The sequence below is a fragment of the Terrapene carolina genome, unplaced genomic scaffold, assembly GCF_002925995.2.
Source record: "Terrapene carolina triunguis isolate 2854851 unplaced genomic scaffold, T_m_triunguis-2.0 Scaffold67, whole genome shotgun sequence".
NCBI classification, from domain to species: domain Eukaryota; kingdom Metazoa; phylum Chordata; order Testudines; family Emydidae; genus Terrapene; species Terrapene triunguis.
This window is the reverse complement of record NW_020664418.1, coordinates 35,153,236-35,171,902: the sequence shown is the minus strand read 5'-3', so window position 1 is coordinate 35,171,902 and position 18,667 is coordinate 35,153,236. Positions and strand designations below refer to the sequence as shown.

Here is an 18,667-nt window from a genome sequence, read left to right as displayed (position 1 = left end):
CTATAAATACTAAAGCTGTAAAGAGCTAATCCAAATAAATGTATGTGATTCCAGAATTCACATTTAGAACATTCCTCATAGAATAATCAGCCTCCTGTTTGCTTCATGCTGACATTTATATGGTTTAAGGGGACTTTTCTAATATCTACTACATTTTTATTACATTTATATACATTTTCTATCAAACATCCTGCTCCTGTTAACTTTCAGTCCACATGTTTTTCAGGAGAAAGTTTCTGTAAACATACTATTGTTTTGGCTTTGACCTTTTCCTCTGAACCATAATTTTCTCACTGAATGCAATATTCTAAGTTTTTGATAGTTTAATTATATTTTACAATTAAAAGGGGGCATCACAGTTCCCATCACAAAACATACATCACTAAGGCTATTCTCTTTAACTCTATGCAATTACTATTTAACACTGGGCCTTTGGGAAAAGGAATCTTTCTGAAGGGTTAATGCAAGGTCTATTGAAGAGCTTCATATCAAAGTGGTTTCCACAAAGACCTCTGCATTGTGAAGCTAAAAAATTACACCACCGTATATAATAATATCTTCATTCTGTTTTCTTAGGTGAATAAAAAAGGCTCTTCAGCTGATGTATTTGTTAAATCCTGCCCTGCCTTTCTGAGATGACTATATTTTCCAAACAGTAAATTGAATTTAAATATTTTCCAAACAGGCGGCGCTTACCTCAGGCAGCTCCTGGAAGCAGTGACATATCCCCCCTCTGGCTCCTACGTGGAGGCACAGCCAGGTGGGTCTGCATGCTGCCCCGTCCGCAGGTGCCGCCAGGGCCGGCTCCAGGCACCAGCTGAACAAGCAGGTGCTTGGGGCGGCCAAGGGAGAGGGGCGGCACCTGAGGCAATTCGGGGGCGGCAGGTCCCTCACTCCCTCTAGGAGCAAAGGACCTGCCGCTGTACTGCCCCGCCGATCGCGGCTTTTTTTTTTTTCTAATTGCCGCTGCCGATCGCGATCGCGGCTTTTTTTTTTTTTTTGCTTGGGGCGGCAGAAATGCTGGAGCCGGCCCTGGGTGCCGCCTCCACAGCTCCCGTTGGCCGTGATTCCCGGCCAATGGGAGCTGCAGAGTTGGCGCTTGGGTTGGGGACAGCGCACGGAGCCCCCGGGCTGCCCCTACGCCCAAGAGCCAAAGGGGGGACATGCTGCTGCTTCCAGACTTTTAACGGCCCGGTCAGCAGTGCTGACCGGAGTCACCAGGATCCCTTTTCGACCAGGTGTTCCGGTCAAAAAAACGGGCTCCTGGCAACCCTAAACCTGATCCTTGTCTGATAAAGTCAGTAGACAATGTATGGTTATTCATGTCATATTAACCATTTCTTTTCCACAATTTGATTTAATTATTAAAGCGTACCGTGGTGGGCACAGTTTCATGTTGCAAGTGCGAGTCATTGCTGGTGGTCGCATGGCGTTGTCACACAGGGTGTCATTGACAGCTTGTTTTGTCTGCACATGCAGGCACACTGCAATGGCTTCTTGTGTCCCTGGATTTAAAAATAAAAACACACACATGAGATGCTCTATGGACAAATGAACAATTTTTATAACCTCCTCTCTCTTCCCCCCAGTCTCAATCAGAACTAATTCTTGATGCCAAATTAGACGGCAGATTTAAAATTAACAATTTGACTCATAACAGCACTGGAAGTACTTTAAAATATGTTTGAAACTCAGAAGGCGTTTTTAAATTAAAAACCGTGTTACAGTGCAACATTTCTGGGATTTCTTATTCACAGCCAGCAATGCCCCAATGTAGGATTTTTTTTCTAGATTCAAATCAGCTCTTGGAGTGGATACAAATAAACAATATTGATAGGTGCCAGTTTGTCATTGTACCCTTCAGAAAAACAGAAAATTGGCGAGTAGTGATTTTGTCTGCCTCTCTCTCTGTAACACCAAGAAAACAAGACACCATGACTGGCATCCCGATGACACTGATTTTGGAAAGTTACGTCTATTTAATAGCGCTACCTCAAGGCAATTAGAGTGATTTGGTCGGCAGTCAGTGTATAATAAATGCCTTTTCAAAGAGCTGGACTCACCCCGTAGGAGCAGAATGCTGTTTTATTCCTACTGATTTAAATAGGATTTCAATGAGCAAAATATTTGAAGAGACAAAAATTACATAAAGTTTCTAAACTACAGCCAAGAAAATGGCTGACTCGGCATGTAGAGATCCCTGCTGGGCCAGATCCTCAGCTGATGGACACTGGGGTAGCTCCATAAAGCCAATGGCTCCTCAGCTCCAGCTAAGGATCTAGGCCCAGTGTATACAGCGTTCCCTTACACAGGTTTCCCCTCCGCTTCTCTCCAAAATGCAGCTCTAATTATAGTTATGCTGAGACATGAAAGAACAATAATAATTAAACTTTTATCAGTCAGAAAAAATGATGGCCGATAAATCTGGTTTAGATCAACACAACTCGGTGAACACTTGTCAATTAGTGAGCTTTATTGTTCATTTTAAAGTTGCATGGTGTATTCCGTTTCACATATACCATTATTCTACAAGGCAGTATTATGTCTTCAATGTGCAAACTCTATTCACTTAATGGAGAAATGCACATAGAAATAAAGGACACAAAACTTAGTAAAGTGCTTTGGAAATCTTCTGTATCTATGCAATAAAAACAACAGTCATTATCATTGACCTATTGAACAGAACAGCACTGAAATGCACTCACATGCACTTTTGTTGGTACCATGTGAAAATGGCTAATGTAATACACAACAGGTAACATGGTCACAGTTCAGAGAATCTGCTTCCTTCCTTCTAAATTTACTTTTCCCCCCAAGAGATCTCCTAGGGCTACAAATGTGTTTTCCGTAGTAGGTTATATTCTTTGTCTTATGTGTAAAAGCTTGAAAGGTTTCTAATACGTTTGTATTTTTAACTGGAATTCCTCTTGTTATTTATGTATGGTACATTAAAACATCACATATTTTTCTGTTTTATCCAACTATCACTAGACAATGATTGTTATAAATACCCTTGCTTTAGATAAATTTGTACACCATTAATTGTTTCTTGACACTTGTTGGTTATTTAATAGTCCATTTGATTTCAGCTGACTTCATGAAATATTCTGTGTTGGAAAATTTTCTGCCTAAGGTTAGTGGTGCATGTTTTATGACTTTCAGGTAATAACTGGTCTTTTTCTTTCCTAGTGAGAGTGACAAATGATTTTATAATGTGCTCTCAAGTGCTTCCATCTGCCACTATCATCTCAGACTTTGCACTTGTTCAACCAGTGGCCATCATAATGGTATGTAGAAGAACAAACTGAACTGCCTCATGCACTTTAGGCAGAAAACATATTTTTCTTCATTATTATAATTTAGTAGCAGGTGCCCAGCATTTGAAGTTACTCTGTTAATCATTATTGCAATTGTCTCTCTGTCAAGAACTAGTACAATCCATTCCTGAACACTGGCAATTCCTATCACAAATCAATGTTGCCCCCATCTATGACTTATCTTGAGACAATCCAGCATATTTATTCTTTCAAGACCAAGGCTGCAAGTCTTCATTGTGATGATACAGCTACCAATCTAACCATTTCAAGCATAATACAAACCATATGTGTAGCAGGAGTATGTATGTATGTATACAACACTATGGATTCTAGATTTCTTTGAGACTTTCACTGGGATCCATCTTAATCCCATTTGGGGCTGATGTTCATTCCAGGAAGCCTTTGCTGTGTAATTGTTTTGACTATGTCTGCACAGTGCTGAGTTTTTATGTAACAGGAGCACTGACCTTATGCATAACTGACCGCCTAGTCACTTCTATTAAATAAAAGTCATTAAGTGTTGAAAATTGCATTACCTGCAACACATACATTTAATAAAATGTTCTTTCACACTAGGGACTAGATTATATCCTTTACATCAAATGTCCACACAACATGATCCAAGGGTGAAAATGCCAAATCAAAGCAAATCACCACACACCATGAGTTTTACAGAACTCCAAGGTTCTATCCCAGAACTAAAGACCAGGGTACCATGGATACTGCAGCACCTCCTAAATGATTGACGCACCTTCAGAAGAATTTATTCACACATTTTGGTTTCCTTCAGTTTCCCTGAATAAGAAATATGTTGCTTCTAATGTACAATTCAGAAACAAAGATCCAGATGTATAAATTTGCTGAGGTAGAGCTGTGGAAGAGGTTATCAGATGAGCACTCAAACATATATTCATCATTCATCCAGTTGCAAGGCCCATGCCTGCACTGGGCATAGTGTTAAGCGTTTGTTTCTGCTTCAAGTGCCTTGTTCTGGCTAGCAAGACAAAATTGGCTTCTTAGTTGTTATTTTAGGCCAAATTTTGCCTTCAGAACAGACTTAAATTACATCTCTTTTACAGGGATTAGAATGGAAACATTCACGTTTGTGCAAAAACAAAAAATAGTCAAAGCTGATCAGAAAAAGAGTTATTTTGCAATGGGTTAAGCTGGATAATATTTTCTAAACTTCTCGCACGGAGAGGGTGGTATGATATGAGACTCCTATATTGAGCCTTCTGCAAGTCAGTATTTCTGTCATCAGCAGTTTATATTACAATGTTGTGGTGAGTATATCCATGAGGGGGGAAAAAAGCATGTCACACCTTTTTTTTAATTTTGGCTGTGACATGCCACCTTGGTTTAGCCAGTGTATGAGGTGTCTTTCATTTCACTCATCAGAGTGCCACAAACTGCTACAATTCTCTACTCCAAATGCTTTAAGAAAATAAAAGCTATAGTGTTTTGGTGTTTTAAGGTATAACAGAAGAGATACTGTAAAAAGTTTGTAAAGCAGACTTGTTTTTCAGATCTATGCTGCTTTCCAATAAACAGTTACACTCCATTGATGCAGCATTTCCTTATAATTTACTTATAAAATATGTAAGAGATTGATCTTAATTATAAATTTGTTTGCAACCACAATTTAATATTGGCTTGTAACGTGAATCAGTGATAAAACTTCTTATATTGCAGGGTTTGGGAAGCATCTTGCAAACCATAAAAGTCATAAAACCTTCAGACAAACAAACAGAGTATCATATGTGTGAAGTTCTTGCCTTGTGATGCTTACATAGTAGAACATTTAACCATCTCCCCCCCACCCCCTCAAGTATAAGATAAGTTACTCAGGCAGGTCTCGATAGAGCACTAAGTATTTTTACCGTATTTTGATGTGCTATTATAGTAATTATTCTACTAATCAGTGCAACAGAATATTTTCTATTTTAACCCAGCATACAACCCTCACAAACTCACAGTTTTTGACAACTTTGCTGTGGGAAGAAATATACAGTGCACAAAGTTGTGTTAAAAGATCAGAGTGTTTGCAAAATGCATACTTTACTTTAACTCTAGAAAGGGAAAACCGTAAAGAGTTAGGACAGAAGATGCTAAATGTGAGTGGCAGAAGGATGGTCTCTTCACTCAACCTTACACCTAGAAAAGGAAAAAAAAAATTTACTTATTTCAGATTACTTTTGCCTTGCTGTCAACTAAAAGAGAAATTGTCAATTTAAAATGTAGTCAATTAAAAATGATAGCTCTGTGGTTTGAGCCTGCTAAACCCAGGGTTGTGAGTTCAATCCTTGAGGGGGCCATTTAGGGAACTGGGGTAAAAATCTGTCTGGGGATTAGTCCTGCTTCAAGCAGGGGGTTGGACTAGATGACCTCCTGAGGTCCCTTCCAACCCTGATATTCTATGATTCTAAAAGAAACTTTCCCACAATTTAAAGTGAAAACAGTTGATAAACACACATTCCCCTTCCATGTTGGAAACCCAAATATTGCAGTTTTAGGAATCTTAAAATGAAACTGGTAATTACTGAAAGTGAAATAGAGTTAACTCATTCTTATTGTCCAAGAAGAAAGAAATTCAAAGAAGTATTCAGAGCATTAATAATGACAAGTACATTGGATTGTCAATTTTTCTTTTATAAACAAAAGCATTATTAGGAAAGTAGGTAAAGAAATCTGTTTTTTAAATTAGATTGTATAATTTTGAAATAGAGAGAATCTGTTTAGAATACTACATATTCCATTAACTAATTGACATAAAGACTGAAGAAATACTGCATATTTAAAACAAAACAAAAAATGATCTGATAACCAGGCACATAACAAGTACTGACATTATTTCTTGCAGACAGTATCATGCATATCAATTTTATGCATCCATCCCATGTGCTTGCATCAGGGCCATAGTTCTTCAAACAGTGAAAAAACACACACACTTTCTTTGGACAAATGAGGCAAAACCTTGAGTTCCCAACACAATTTTTACTCAAGCAAAACCCTAAATAAATCAAAGGGAGTTGGTCTGATTATGGGCTCATATGAGCAAAGTCCTTGGGATTTGACCCATGATTTTTGTGGTGTGTGGACTTTCTTCAGGTACTAAGGAAAATATAGACAATTCTTCAAATTTCTGGAAATTTCTGTCTCACTAGGGATCTTTAAAATGATGCCTACTTCATAATTAATTAACATGGAAGACCTCTTACTTGCATTCATGGAAAGACTGATGACAGAAGTAATAATTATGATAAGTGACATAACATAGGCTAATGGTCAGAAGGCAGTAACTTTTATGACACCCAAATTGCTGCTGCATCATGGGCCTTAACGGTTTATATAGAGGCTGTGCAGAATAATCATGAAGAATAGCCAAAGAGTTCTTGTCAACAGCACTATTATAATTATTATTACTTGTATTACTATAGTGTGTAGGAGCTCTAGTCATAGACCAGGACCCATTGTGTTAGGTGCTGTACAAAGAGAAACCAAAAGATGGTCTGTTCCTCAGAGTGCACACAGTCTAACACAATAAAAAGCCTGGCTAAAATAATTAATTTGAAGAGAAAGAAGCTGTTGGATAATGAATTGCAGACAGGTCTTTCTTCATATATCTAATAAAAAAGAATGTTACTGCGTGCATTTTTACCTCTTTTTAGGAGAGGGGCTGAGCGAGTTTACATTGAATGCATGGTTAAGGCTACGTTTTAGTCACGGTTATTTTTAGGAAAAGTCATGGACAGGTCACGAACAGTAAACAAAACTTCACGGCCCATGACGTGTCCATGACTTTTACTATATACCCCTAACTAAAACTTGGGGGTGTGAATGGCTCGGAGGGACAGCCCAGGGGTGCCGCGGGTGCTGGGGGGGGGGGCTCCCCAGGTGCTTGGGGAGGGGGCCAGCCTGAGGGGGTGCTCAGGGGGGAGGGTTGGCGGGGCTGGGATAGGCTCCCTACCCGGCTCCCTACCTGGCTCCTGAGCTCCACGTGCTGCCTCTGCTCCACCCCAAGCCCCGGTTCTGCAGTTCCCATTGGCTGGGAACTGCGGCCAATAGGAGTTGCAGGGGCGGTGCCTGCCAACAGAGGCAGCACATGGAGCTAGGAGCTGAGGAAGGGGCGTTCCTGTCTCCTTTCCAGGGAGCCTGCCCTAGGTAAGCACCACCCTGCACCCCAACCCCCAGCCCTGAGCCCCCCTCCCCCACCAAACCCCTGCTGCTGTGGGGTGAGTGGGAAGTGAGACTGCACCAGCAATAGCTGGTGTGCCTGGCCCAGGGGGTGCCTGAGTTGCTCAGGTGGCCCCCGGGCCAGGCACACCAGCCGCTGCAGAAGTCACGGAAAGTCACAGAATCCACGATTTCCATGACCTCTGTGACAAACACGGAATCTTATGCATGGTCCACATGAGGATTTAGGGGTAATGTATCATAAAGATGACAAGCACTGCAACACAGATTCAGTCCTTGCTCAAGCAGTATATGACATAGTGACAATAAAGTCTGCAGCTTGCTTAGACTGAGCAGGCCTCCTCTTGGTCAGGGAAAAGCAGGCATTAAGAAACTAAGAGAAAAGTTCCAAGTAAATAGAAATCTTAAGGAATGTATTTTAAAAGCTCTTGATAGATACATGCATGTTAGAGACGCAAAAGCTCTCACACTTCACATTAAATTTTGATATTCCTAACTTAAAAGATCATATTTCTTTCCTTATAAATAAAAAGTTCATCTTACTGAAATGAGATACGGATTTAAAACTGAGCTGAAATTGATCAGATCCTTTGAACTACACAATGGAAAAAAATAGACATAGTGAGATCATTAGTTAGTACACTGCAATAAGTTGGAAACACAAGAGAAGTCTGGTTTCTTAAAACAATTTATCCACAGGTAATTTTTAGTCTGTTTGAAAGCGTTTGCCAAGGCAGCTAGATGAACAGCGTTGATAGGAGAACAAAGTCATGATTATCTAACTAACATAACAGGAAAGATATTGCTGTTCAACTTTGATCAAATAGTCTCAAAAACTTCCCACATTTCCTGGGAGTAGCACATATGAAGAACATCTAGACATGTGGTGCTACAGGTTCTACTGAAGACTCAAGAACACATATGAAAAGTCTCTTCATTTCAAACATTCTGCATTATATGCCGAAGTAGTAGTTTCAATTCATGAATACCCAGAAGCAAATGTTTGGTTGAACTGCCTCTTTAAATCACAAAGGACCAATATTGCTCTCAATGAAGTCAATGCCCAAACTCCCATTTGGCTATAACAGGAGCAGAATCAGGCCCTGATTCTGATTATTAACCATTTAAAAAAAAAAAAAAAGCTTTTTGTTTCTGGTATGTGAAATTATGGGCCTCAACACAGTCTCCAAAATTTAATCATCAACTTGCAGGTACAATTTTTCACATGTAAGTTTTTACACTGACTATATACGAGGTAAAATTTGAGAGTCTGTTTTTGAAAATTTGGCTTATGTGTCCTCCATTCTATGCTCAAAATTCAAAACTACCAGAGAGAATTCAACACCTTTTGAAAACACGTTGGTTGAGAAGTCCTCCAGAAGCATTGGTAAAATGGATTAAAGATGGAGATAAAATGACTAAATGTTACAAAAATAAATTTGGATAGTAAAATCAAGAGAACTGAAAAAACTTATAGCTAGTGAAAGCCTTGTTCTTAATTTAAAATACCATTTCCCTTATTGGTTTTAAATATTTTCTCAATTTTTTAAAGCAGATAGATAAAATAATCGATCACAATAGTCATTGTCAAAACTGCAAACAAATCATACATACATATAAGTCATATCCTCCTGGGGCTAAGCTCCTGTAATGCCCAATGAAACAAGTGAGGAATGGCAGAAAGCAACACTTTCCATGATCAGGTACATTGTCATTATTAGGGATCAGTGCCATCAATAAAACAAGAATGTTAAATGATAAGGGAGGCTTTTATATTGGTCACTTACCATCATGTGGATAGTTATCTGGGCATCTTTCCCAACTTCTCCTGTCTTCAAACTTCCAGATGGTGACCACTACAAAGGAGGCCACTTTCTATGAGCTCTAGATTGGCTCTTGACTTCCAAACTGTTGCTGCTCAGCCCTTTTCTACTTATTATATTTCTTCTGTGGGTACAACTGTCTTCACTTCCCATTGATGTCATCATTCCTGTCACATACAGGTGTGTTCACAATTCCACTGCTTCCACTTTGCACTTCATAACTCACTTCTATGGTCAGTTCCAAAGTACATTACATAGTAGCAACATTGTCTAGCAATATGTAGTTCAGATGGCTGAGAGATTAGATTACATCTAAAGGAGGAATGTGCCTAACTACTTGCAGACAGATGTATGGCACAGGCTTCCTACAGAAGGATACGCTGGACCAAATCCTAAACAACATCCTATTTGAGCTCCTTCCCAGCCATTTCTGGAGAGATGTCTCCCTGTGCTACCATATCACAGATCTACAGTACCATAAAAAATGACAGCATTTTGAAGACAGCGAATAGTTAATATGCACATTTTAGTTCAGAAACTGCACATATAAATTCCTAGGAGAAAAATGAACATTTAGGCACATTTGTCATTGATTTGTTACATATATTTTCATTTATCTAAACCCATAAACCGGCTGATAGTCTGAAGTGATTCCTTGTAACTTATCTTTTGATAATACAAGACTAACTGCTGCATCAACGTTGACAGAAACTTTCCATAACTTGGTTGACTGAATACAGACCAGTTTCTCATTCAAAGATTTATAGAAAACCAATTTTATCTCCATTACAACCTTGTGAGGCATGTGGAAGCAAGGGACATTTAGATGCTATCATCAAAGGTAAAAAGAATTAACACAAGTTAAAAGTTCAGAATTTGTTTTTACATGTCAATGTAACTAATTTGGAATAATATCAAACAGTTATTTGACAATGTCAAATTTAAACACCATAGATGAAAATATGTTTAAACTACCTCCAACACATGTGGCCGAACATGGAGTAAAACCAATGTATTCCCAATCATAAATCAAACTGCTATCTTCCGCACGTGAAAATTCTGGGGTGTATGGGACAGGATCACTGTCGCAGGATGGCTGGTGGCATATTCGTTCTGTTGCTGGTTTGGGGTCTTCACATTCCTCATCAGGCAGATCCATTTCAGTCTGAGTAAATGTGAGAAGAACACGGCACTTCACATCTCGCATCTGAATGCCACGACCACAAGTAGTACTGCATGGAGACCAGGGTTCTGGAATAAACCTGCAAATAATCATAGTGCAGCAACTTAAAGAAAACTGAAGGAGGAGAAATTTGCACTTGATATGAGTTTGCATGTATGTGGAGAGTTAAAATATTGCTACAAAAAGTTAATGTAATATAACAATGCAAATATGGCCAACATACTAGCAAAGCACATGATGAATAATATGGGTTATACTGAGGCTAGGTCTACACTACCCGCCTGAATCGGCGGGTAGAAATCGATCTCTCGGGGATCGAATTATCGCGTCTCGTCGGGACGCGACAATCGATCCCCGAATCGACGCGCTTACTCCACCAGTGCAGGTAGGAGTAAGCGCCATCGACGGGGAGCCGCGGAGGTCGATTTTGCCGCCATCCTCACAGCGGGGTAAGTCGGCTCCGATACGTCGAATTCAGCTACGCTATTCGCGTAGCTGAATTTGCGTATCTTAAATCGACACCCCCCCCTGTAGCGAAGACCTGCCCTGAGATACAGTTTCATAATGTACCCAAATCCTATCATTAAGCCCCAAGAATACATCCTCTTCACTTTCCCCATATCCACAATTCCACATAACTAAACAAAGACAACAGACAAGATTGTGAGGGAGAGGAAGAAAAGCAACTCACCTTTCTGGGAAAAAAGACAATACCCAAAGGTAGCTCCAAACTCCTGGAGCACTCAGAAGGCCAAGCTGTATATATAGGTCTACACATCGAGTTACAATAGCTCTCAAAGCACGCAATGTCATACATATGCCAAAAGCACATCTGCACTCTATTCACATTTCCCAGAAGGGCTACCACAGGACATCATTGTAATGACATTTAATAGACCTAGTGAAAGGTACTTTTTGAAATGTAGCCACCTCCAATGCAGAACATTACAGGATGCTATTTAGATTTCATCTTATAGGAGGCCTAACTTCGATGAAGAGATTAACTTGCTCGGTGGACTATCACTTTCATCAGTGTGTCTTTATGCTCCTGAGTAACTATAATTAAATCTTATTGTACACATCTCATTAATATATGGACTAGAGGTAATATTTTAAAAAAAATGTGTAATCTTCTATTACTTCAAGGGCCTTTATTATGTCAGATACTAATGTTCAAAACTAGACCATTACAATAGGGCGGAATTCCACAAATCATCTTGGGTGGATTTGTGGATAATTTGACAAGTTAAATACGTAATTGCATAGATCATTTTCTTAAGGTTTCAAACACTTTGGTGAAAGAAATATACAGATTTTTTTTAAATTTTCCAACTGGAGCAGATCTACATGAAACAGTCAGAGGAAATAAAAACTTTTCTTTATTATCTCCTAAAATATCAGCAAAGGACACCTCTTTATGATCCAAATTAGACATCTATTTGTTCCAACAGCTTTTCCTCCCCTTTCTGCAATTAAAAAATCCATTGCTCTGTTGCAGAGAAATATTTATTAAAATTTAAAAGCAGCCAGTTATGTAAGACTGAGACAAAGCCATCGTTTTGCCCTCTGTGTTTATTCTAAGTGTAAACAACACCTACACAGCATGGTTGATACTCTGAGCTCAAACTCAGAATGTTGCTAAATTTGAAGAATAGAGTTTGTGGACAGACTACTATGTCAAGCCAACTGCCTTCTGCGACTGCAGAGAGGCATGAGGAGACATGAGCAGGAGATAACACAGTAGTTATGCTATAGATATATTCCCACTAGGCCTCTGGGCTACTTTCCAAAGAGCACCTGCTGTGGAGAAGAAGGAAGAGTGAGTCTTTCCCCTTCTCTAAAGAGCACTAGCTAATACGGATTAGGAAGAAGCTGATCACCCCTGAGGAGCTGCTGCTGAACTTCCCCGACAAGTTCTGCCCAATAATGATTTCCAAATTTGTCAAGATTTGGCTTTTTTTGACTTTTACCTGAATGGAAACATCCCAAACTTTGGCCTGATTTTGGAGGGTGCTGAGTGCATCCAGAAAGGTGCTGAGGGCCTTCACCTCCTACTGAAGACAACAGGAACTGAAAGTGTTCAGCATATCACAGGTTTGACAACATTTGAAGTGCACTAAAAGAATCTTCTACATTGGAAGAGTATTGCCAGAAACAAACTACAGGTGCTCCTATACTGCAGTGATAGGAAACATAGGAAATGCCATACTGGGACAGACTAGTTGTCCATCTAGTCCAGCAACTTGTCTGACAGCAGCCAGCTGCTTATGAGTGAGAAACCCTGAAGTACACAGCAATGGGAAAACCTGCTAACAAAGAAAGCTACCTCATAATCTCAATAGAGGCTAGGTTAAGGTCCAAAGGGAGCCACATAAAATGTCTAGATAGTTATGTCAAAAATGGCCCTGATCCTCCAAAACAATAAGCATGTGGTTATCGTTATGCACTTCAGTAGTCCCTTGAAATCAGTGTGACGGTAACATGCTTAGAGTTAAACACATGCTTATGTGCTTTGCTGGATCAGGGCAATTGTGCATAATGCTTTGATAAAATTCTGATCTTCTCTCCATAAAAAGAACCATATCTGGGTAATATTCTACATACATAGAATTTATAAAGAAACTCAGAAAATTCTAGGCAATTATTCCTTGACTTACACCAGACCTATATTGTACTAGCGGGTTTCCTGTTGAATATTCGTGCATGGGATTTCATAGCAAAGTTCAAGATTAAAAAAATTAAAACCTGGGTTTTGAATTTCTACTTTGTCATTTGCTAAACCAAATCACATGACTGTAGGGTTAATTAGAACAACCCCATATTACAGCAATTCTTTTCAAGTTGATGACCTCATCAAAGGTAAGCTGTAGTTGAAATAGCTAAAATTAAGCAAAAGCCAACGGAGACTACTAATACAAAATGAGTGCATATAGCTGATTGGGTAGCATGCAGAGCTCTGGAGACAGGACAGGACTCTGTCTAAATCATGAATTTGAATCAGGTGCCAGTTTTGTATTAATTAGCTAAATCCACACCTGAAGCAGAAATTATGGTCCTTTGCCTTCAGTGTTTGACTGAGATAATAAAAAGGAATAATCCACCAACATCAGAGGATCTATATTTTTCATTGTGTGGCATATGCAGCATTCACTTGGCAACATATTGAGCCTGATATTTCTTCATTGAAGTCATTGGCAACTTTGTCTTTGACTTCAATGGGAACAGGCCCAGACTGAGTTTAGATCAGGATTAAGTAGCATCAAAGCAGCTCTCAAGTTATTGTCCCTTGCAAGTTGTTAGATAGTTTATAATGGAATGTTTAGGATTCTGAAGGTTTTTTGAGGCCTTTAATGAATTTCATAGACAAGGCTCCAGTTTTTAAGATGTGTTCATAGTGATTTGCATGAATGCTTAAAAAAACAATCAACCAAATCAAATCGAAAAAGCTATTTATGCAAGTCACAGGAGGCCTGATTCTCCACTGTCTCACCACCTCATGCAATCACTTTCATCTGTGCAAAGTGGGGGTAAAATGCTATCATTATGATTTGGCACACTTTGCACATGTGTAAATGACCAAACACAAGGTGCAATTCAGTGGAGACCAGGCCCACCAATCATGATCTAATGAGGAGGAAAGTGGGTAGGACCATGTTGGGATGGCTGGGAAAAAGAAGCAGTGATCTAAACTACTGATGAGAAAATTGGTAAAGATAAGGCAACAGTCAACTCAAACCTTTGCTCAAACTCAACCTTCTCCGTGTTTCAGAAGATCTGGAAAACTTAACTTCTCTCATTATTATTAAGTTTTCCCATGCCTGCACTTTCTGATTTGGGAAATGCCAAAATCCCTCAAGAAAGGCTGTTCTTTTGATATTTCCAGTCCAACTTTGCAGATCCAAGGAGACTGGATAAGATTTGCAGAAGCATCTAAATGTTTGGGTGCTTATCTGAATAGAACCTCTAAAACATTGGAGTCCTGCCCATCACTGAACCACCTCTTTAAAATCCAGAGCCACAGATTTTATCATGTTGAGTGGTTACATATTGGGCAAAATATATGACCACCTTTCTGTGGAGAGGCTGCAAGAAAGCCTGAAATACATGTACTTAAAATAAAAAGGGCACAAATGGGAGAATTTTTTTAAATGCAATGAATAGGAACCTTAAAGACCCCACCACATTTCAGTTTTAGTAAATGCAATTCTATACAAACCTAGTGAACAATTATTTTTGATGTTCTCATGTTGCTGAGAAAACATACTAGCTTTTGAAAGCATTCTAAATTTATCCTCTATTTCTCTAAGTTATTAAAGGAAAAGGCAGCAGAGGTGTCTATTTCTTTAACTTATTATTAAAAGAAAAAGGTTGTAAAATTTTGCTGAAGCCTCATTGTGAATCCTACTGTAACTAAGAAGGCTCAAGGGAGGAACATTTAAAATAATGATGGGTATCAACTGTCATCACATTCCACAACTAAAAACTAAAAAGGTCAAACCTACATTTTTCTTGGCCTTGCTTTACAAGCAGTCATTTTTAAATTTTCCTAATAATAATAAAAAAAGGCTTTTGAACATTCACCCTCTATGTAAATTCAGGACACCAGCCGTGGTAGACCACAGCGGCAGAGGTATTTGTCTTCCTGGTTTGGCAAATCCCCTGTTTGTCGGGTTTGAAAACACAGCTGCATTTATTCCCTTATTCATTATCAACTAAAATATCGCCTGAAGGCACAAAAGACAGCTGTAATAAAAGGATGAACTAGGAGCTGAGATTTCATGTTGCGGTTTTAGTTTGGATGACAAAAGAATAAATAAAGTTAAAAGTGGCAACGTACCAAGGAAACTGTAAACCCTATGCTAGCCAGAGGTGGGCTAGAAATTGTCATACTGTGTCACATATAAACTACAAAAGCAAAGTTAAACATACTCCAAGCAGGAGGGAATTATTGTTACTGTTCACTCTGGGGGAAGTAACAACCGTGTGTTACAGTTTTCCTTTAGACCCTATGCTCTGACCCCAAAAAAGCTTATTCCAGCTGGAAATGGCCAGATCAGATAGAATTCAAGATTCAAAAGGTGCTGTGACAAATCGTTGTAATTGCAAAGCACTGTTCATGTAACTGAAGGGCAAGCTGAGAGAGAATGAAGGCAGAATCCTTCCATTTTGCTGGAAAATGGAGGCCTCAGTAACCAGTCCCAAGGACTGTAATGAATTTGAATCCATATTCTACTGTTAATAAGGAGGTTAGCTGGGAAGTGCCCTACTCTAGTTCATCTACTTTTGTTCAAGGTCAGCTTCACTTGTAGATCTATTTAATGGCTTTTGAATTCCCCTTACCTGCCAGCCTCCTCAGAAGAATAGGGTAAGAGCAGGTCTAGCATCCTAGTGGTGGTAGGAAAAGACAGCAGCAACTTATGTAGGTGAATGAGGGATCTGGCTGGGGTAATAGAGTTGGGTCCCAGGGGAGCACAGAGTACCCAGAGTAGGAAGACCTGAGGACACCATGAAAATTAGTAGAGAAAAGGGGTGTCATGGACTCACTAGTGATGAGTGGCTGAAGGGGCCTTTTGGACCCAGGTCCAGATATTTTTGCTATGACAATGGTAAAGTCAGATCCTTGAAGGTGGGACAGGGTAGGGTGGTTGAAAGGTGAGCAGAAGTTAGGTCTCCAAGGTGGGAATAAGGATTGCTCAGAAGGGAGGACCAAAGGCAGGAGAATGAGGAGATGTGACAGGGCATGCACTGAAAACCTAGCCAAATGCATGGTGTCTTTCAGAATGCGGGGCACCTGAGAGAAAAGGCATCAGTACAGTAATTCAGCCATATTAAAGTGTATATCTGGGTGTGGTTGTAAGTTAAGGATAAAAGTAAACCCATTAGAAAGTTTATGGTTCCACTGTCATTTTAAGACATTCAGACTGCTAAGCTGGGATGACCTGTACCACTAGTTTGTGCTTTGCTTGTTCTGTAGAGATATCACTGAGAACCCCAAGGGCCTGGAGAACACATTAGTTCATGCTTCCCACCAGCATACACCACCACACCTGATTTTGCCTGGCCAAAGAAACATCTCTTTATTTTTTCAGGCTGAATCCTCTTTAGAGGCGATTTCACATCTGTCCATTCCCAGATGCAGGCACTCAACATGAAGAGGCTCATTCAGCTAGCATTACTGTCCTCAACAATCGTAGTTCACATTCAGACATAGAATCATAGAATATCAGGGTTGGAAGGGACCTCAGGAGGTCATCTAGTCCAACCCCCTGTTCAAAGCAGGACCTAATCCCCAACTAAATCATCCCAGCCAGGGCTTTGTCAAGCCTGACCTTAAAAACCTCTAAGGAAGGAGATTCCACCACCTCCCTAGGTAACCCATTCCAGTGTTTCACCACCCTCCTAGTGAAAAAGTTTTTCCTAATATCCAACCTAAACCTCCCCCACCGCAACTTGAGACCATTACTCCTTGTTCTGTCATGGCCTTGTTCTCACATGGCCTCTGCATTCATGGCCACCAATTTAGAGAGCAGGGTGACCACTGACAAATAGTCAACTCTTGGCCATAGGTGCCAGTCAATGAAAAATTTCCAATGGCAGCTAGCATAATAGTGCAAGTAACACCTGTTTGGCAGGAGGTGTCCTTTGTGAGCCAGTGCAGGTGTCAAATGCTTTATTACTCTTAATGGCACCTCTTAATATGTATGAGCCAAAATAAAGAATAGCTAAGCAGCAGAAGAAAAATAAAATATTAGGGGCCCATATTCTTGCTCTCAGGTACAGTGGTGTAAATCTTGAGCTCATCTGAGTAACTTCAGATTTACATAATTATAAATAAGAGCCGAATTTGGCCCAAATACAACACATTACAGTGAATGCCTTGGAAACCCATGTAAACACCTGCTGGAGTTAAACTATATGAAGGAGATAAGCACCACTCACAGTTATTCTCCACACAGGTGATTCTATGAATGTTCATTGCATCGGAGATCTGAACTGAACTAAAGGGGTGTGAATAGAGCTGGACTCAAGGGAATGTCAGTTATGCACATGCTGTGAACCCAACTATTTCTCAGCCCCAGGGCCAAAGTGGTGGGTGGCCCAAGCAACATCTTCTGAATGGCTCAGATAATTATAAGTAACTCCCCTCAATTCACTAGCATGGTGTGTATTTTTTTTGGGGGGGGGGGCATAGAGGTATTTCTCTTTCCAGCAATGTGCCCCTCTCCATCTCCAACACAATCATTACATTATTGAGAGGGAGGGAATGTTTGGCTTAAAGCAGTCTACACTTGCTTTACATCAGCTGAGGATTCTCCCACACTGGGGAAATCCTCAACAGCTCTCAAGGCTAAATTAAGGTCCCCTTGCACTGCTCCATTGATGCATAGGGAGCCATCAATCTGGCCCATATATTCTATGCCACTCAAGACAGCTGTTCCAAAAGCCAGGCAGTCAAGATATAAAACCAGGAATAATAGCCCACAAGGTAGCCCAGTCCCACAGAGCATCAAATGCCAAATCCATCTATGTGACAACAGGCTTGACTTGTACAATATATCAGCAATATTTTTTCCACCCAGAAAGGGGAACTTACATTGGTTCTTCTGATGCTGTTCTGGTCTCTTCTATTTCTTGTGCTTGTTTGAACCAGGGTAGCTTAGCTTCTACAGGAATTTTTTCTGGTAGGGAAAAAAACATAATTCATTCCATCAAATTCAGAAGCATTTAATATATATTGCATTATTCACTTCAGCACATTAGTGTCTACATAGTGCATTGAGTAAAGTTGAGTCCAAAACAAATGCCCAGATCCAAAAATCCTTGTCTGAACTCTAGAGAAGTTTGGAACTGAATCTGCCCACAGGCCCATCTCTGCTATTGAAACCACTTTTTCTTCTACTGTTATCCCACACTGTGATTTTGGAAATTAATAGTAGTGACACATATTACAGCTGAAGTATTTGCTGTTACTTTTTGAGACTGACAACTGCCTTAATCTCTATTCATTAAGTGTTTATATAATATTCCATTTGATTTGTCTGCACCTGGGCAGGCATTTTGCTTGGCAGGTCTCACATCAAGAGGTGAGAAAACTGCAGCAAGAACAAATTTGGCATTGCTTTGTTTTATTAATAATTTTTGGCATTTTA

The 18,667-nt window shown here is 39.8% G+C and overlaps 1 protein-coding gene across 3 annotated transcripts in view; it reads right to left on the bottom strand.

Moving 5' to 3' along the window:
* Positions 1-18,667, bottom strand: part of ADAMTSL3 (ADAMTS like 3) — a 274,210-nt gene that overhangs the window by 57,448 nt on the left and 198,095 nt on the right. For all 3 annotated transcript variants that reach the window (XM_024202466.1, XM_024202467.1, XM_024202468.1), the window contains 3 exons: positions 18,112-18,196; positions 10,310-10,596; positions 1,376-1,505 (listed from right to left, as the gene is read on the bottom strand). In XM_024202466.1, coding sequence (XP_024058234.1) covers positions 1,376-1,505; positions 10,310-10,596; positions 18,112-18,196 — 502 coding nt within the window. The remainder of the gene's footprint in view (positions 1-1,375; positions 1,506-10,309; positions 10,597-18,111; positions 18,197-18,667) is intronic.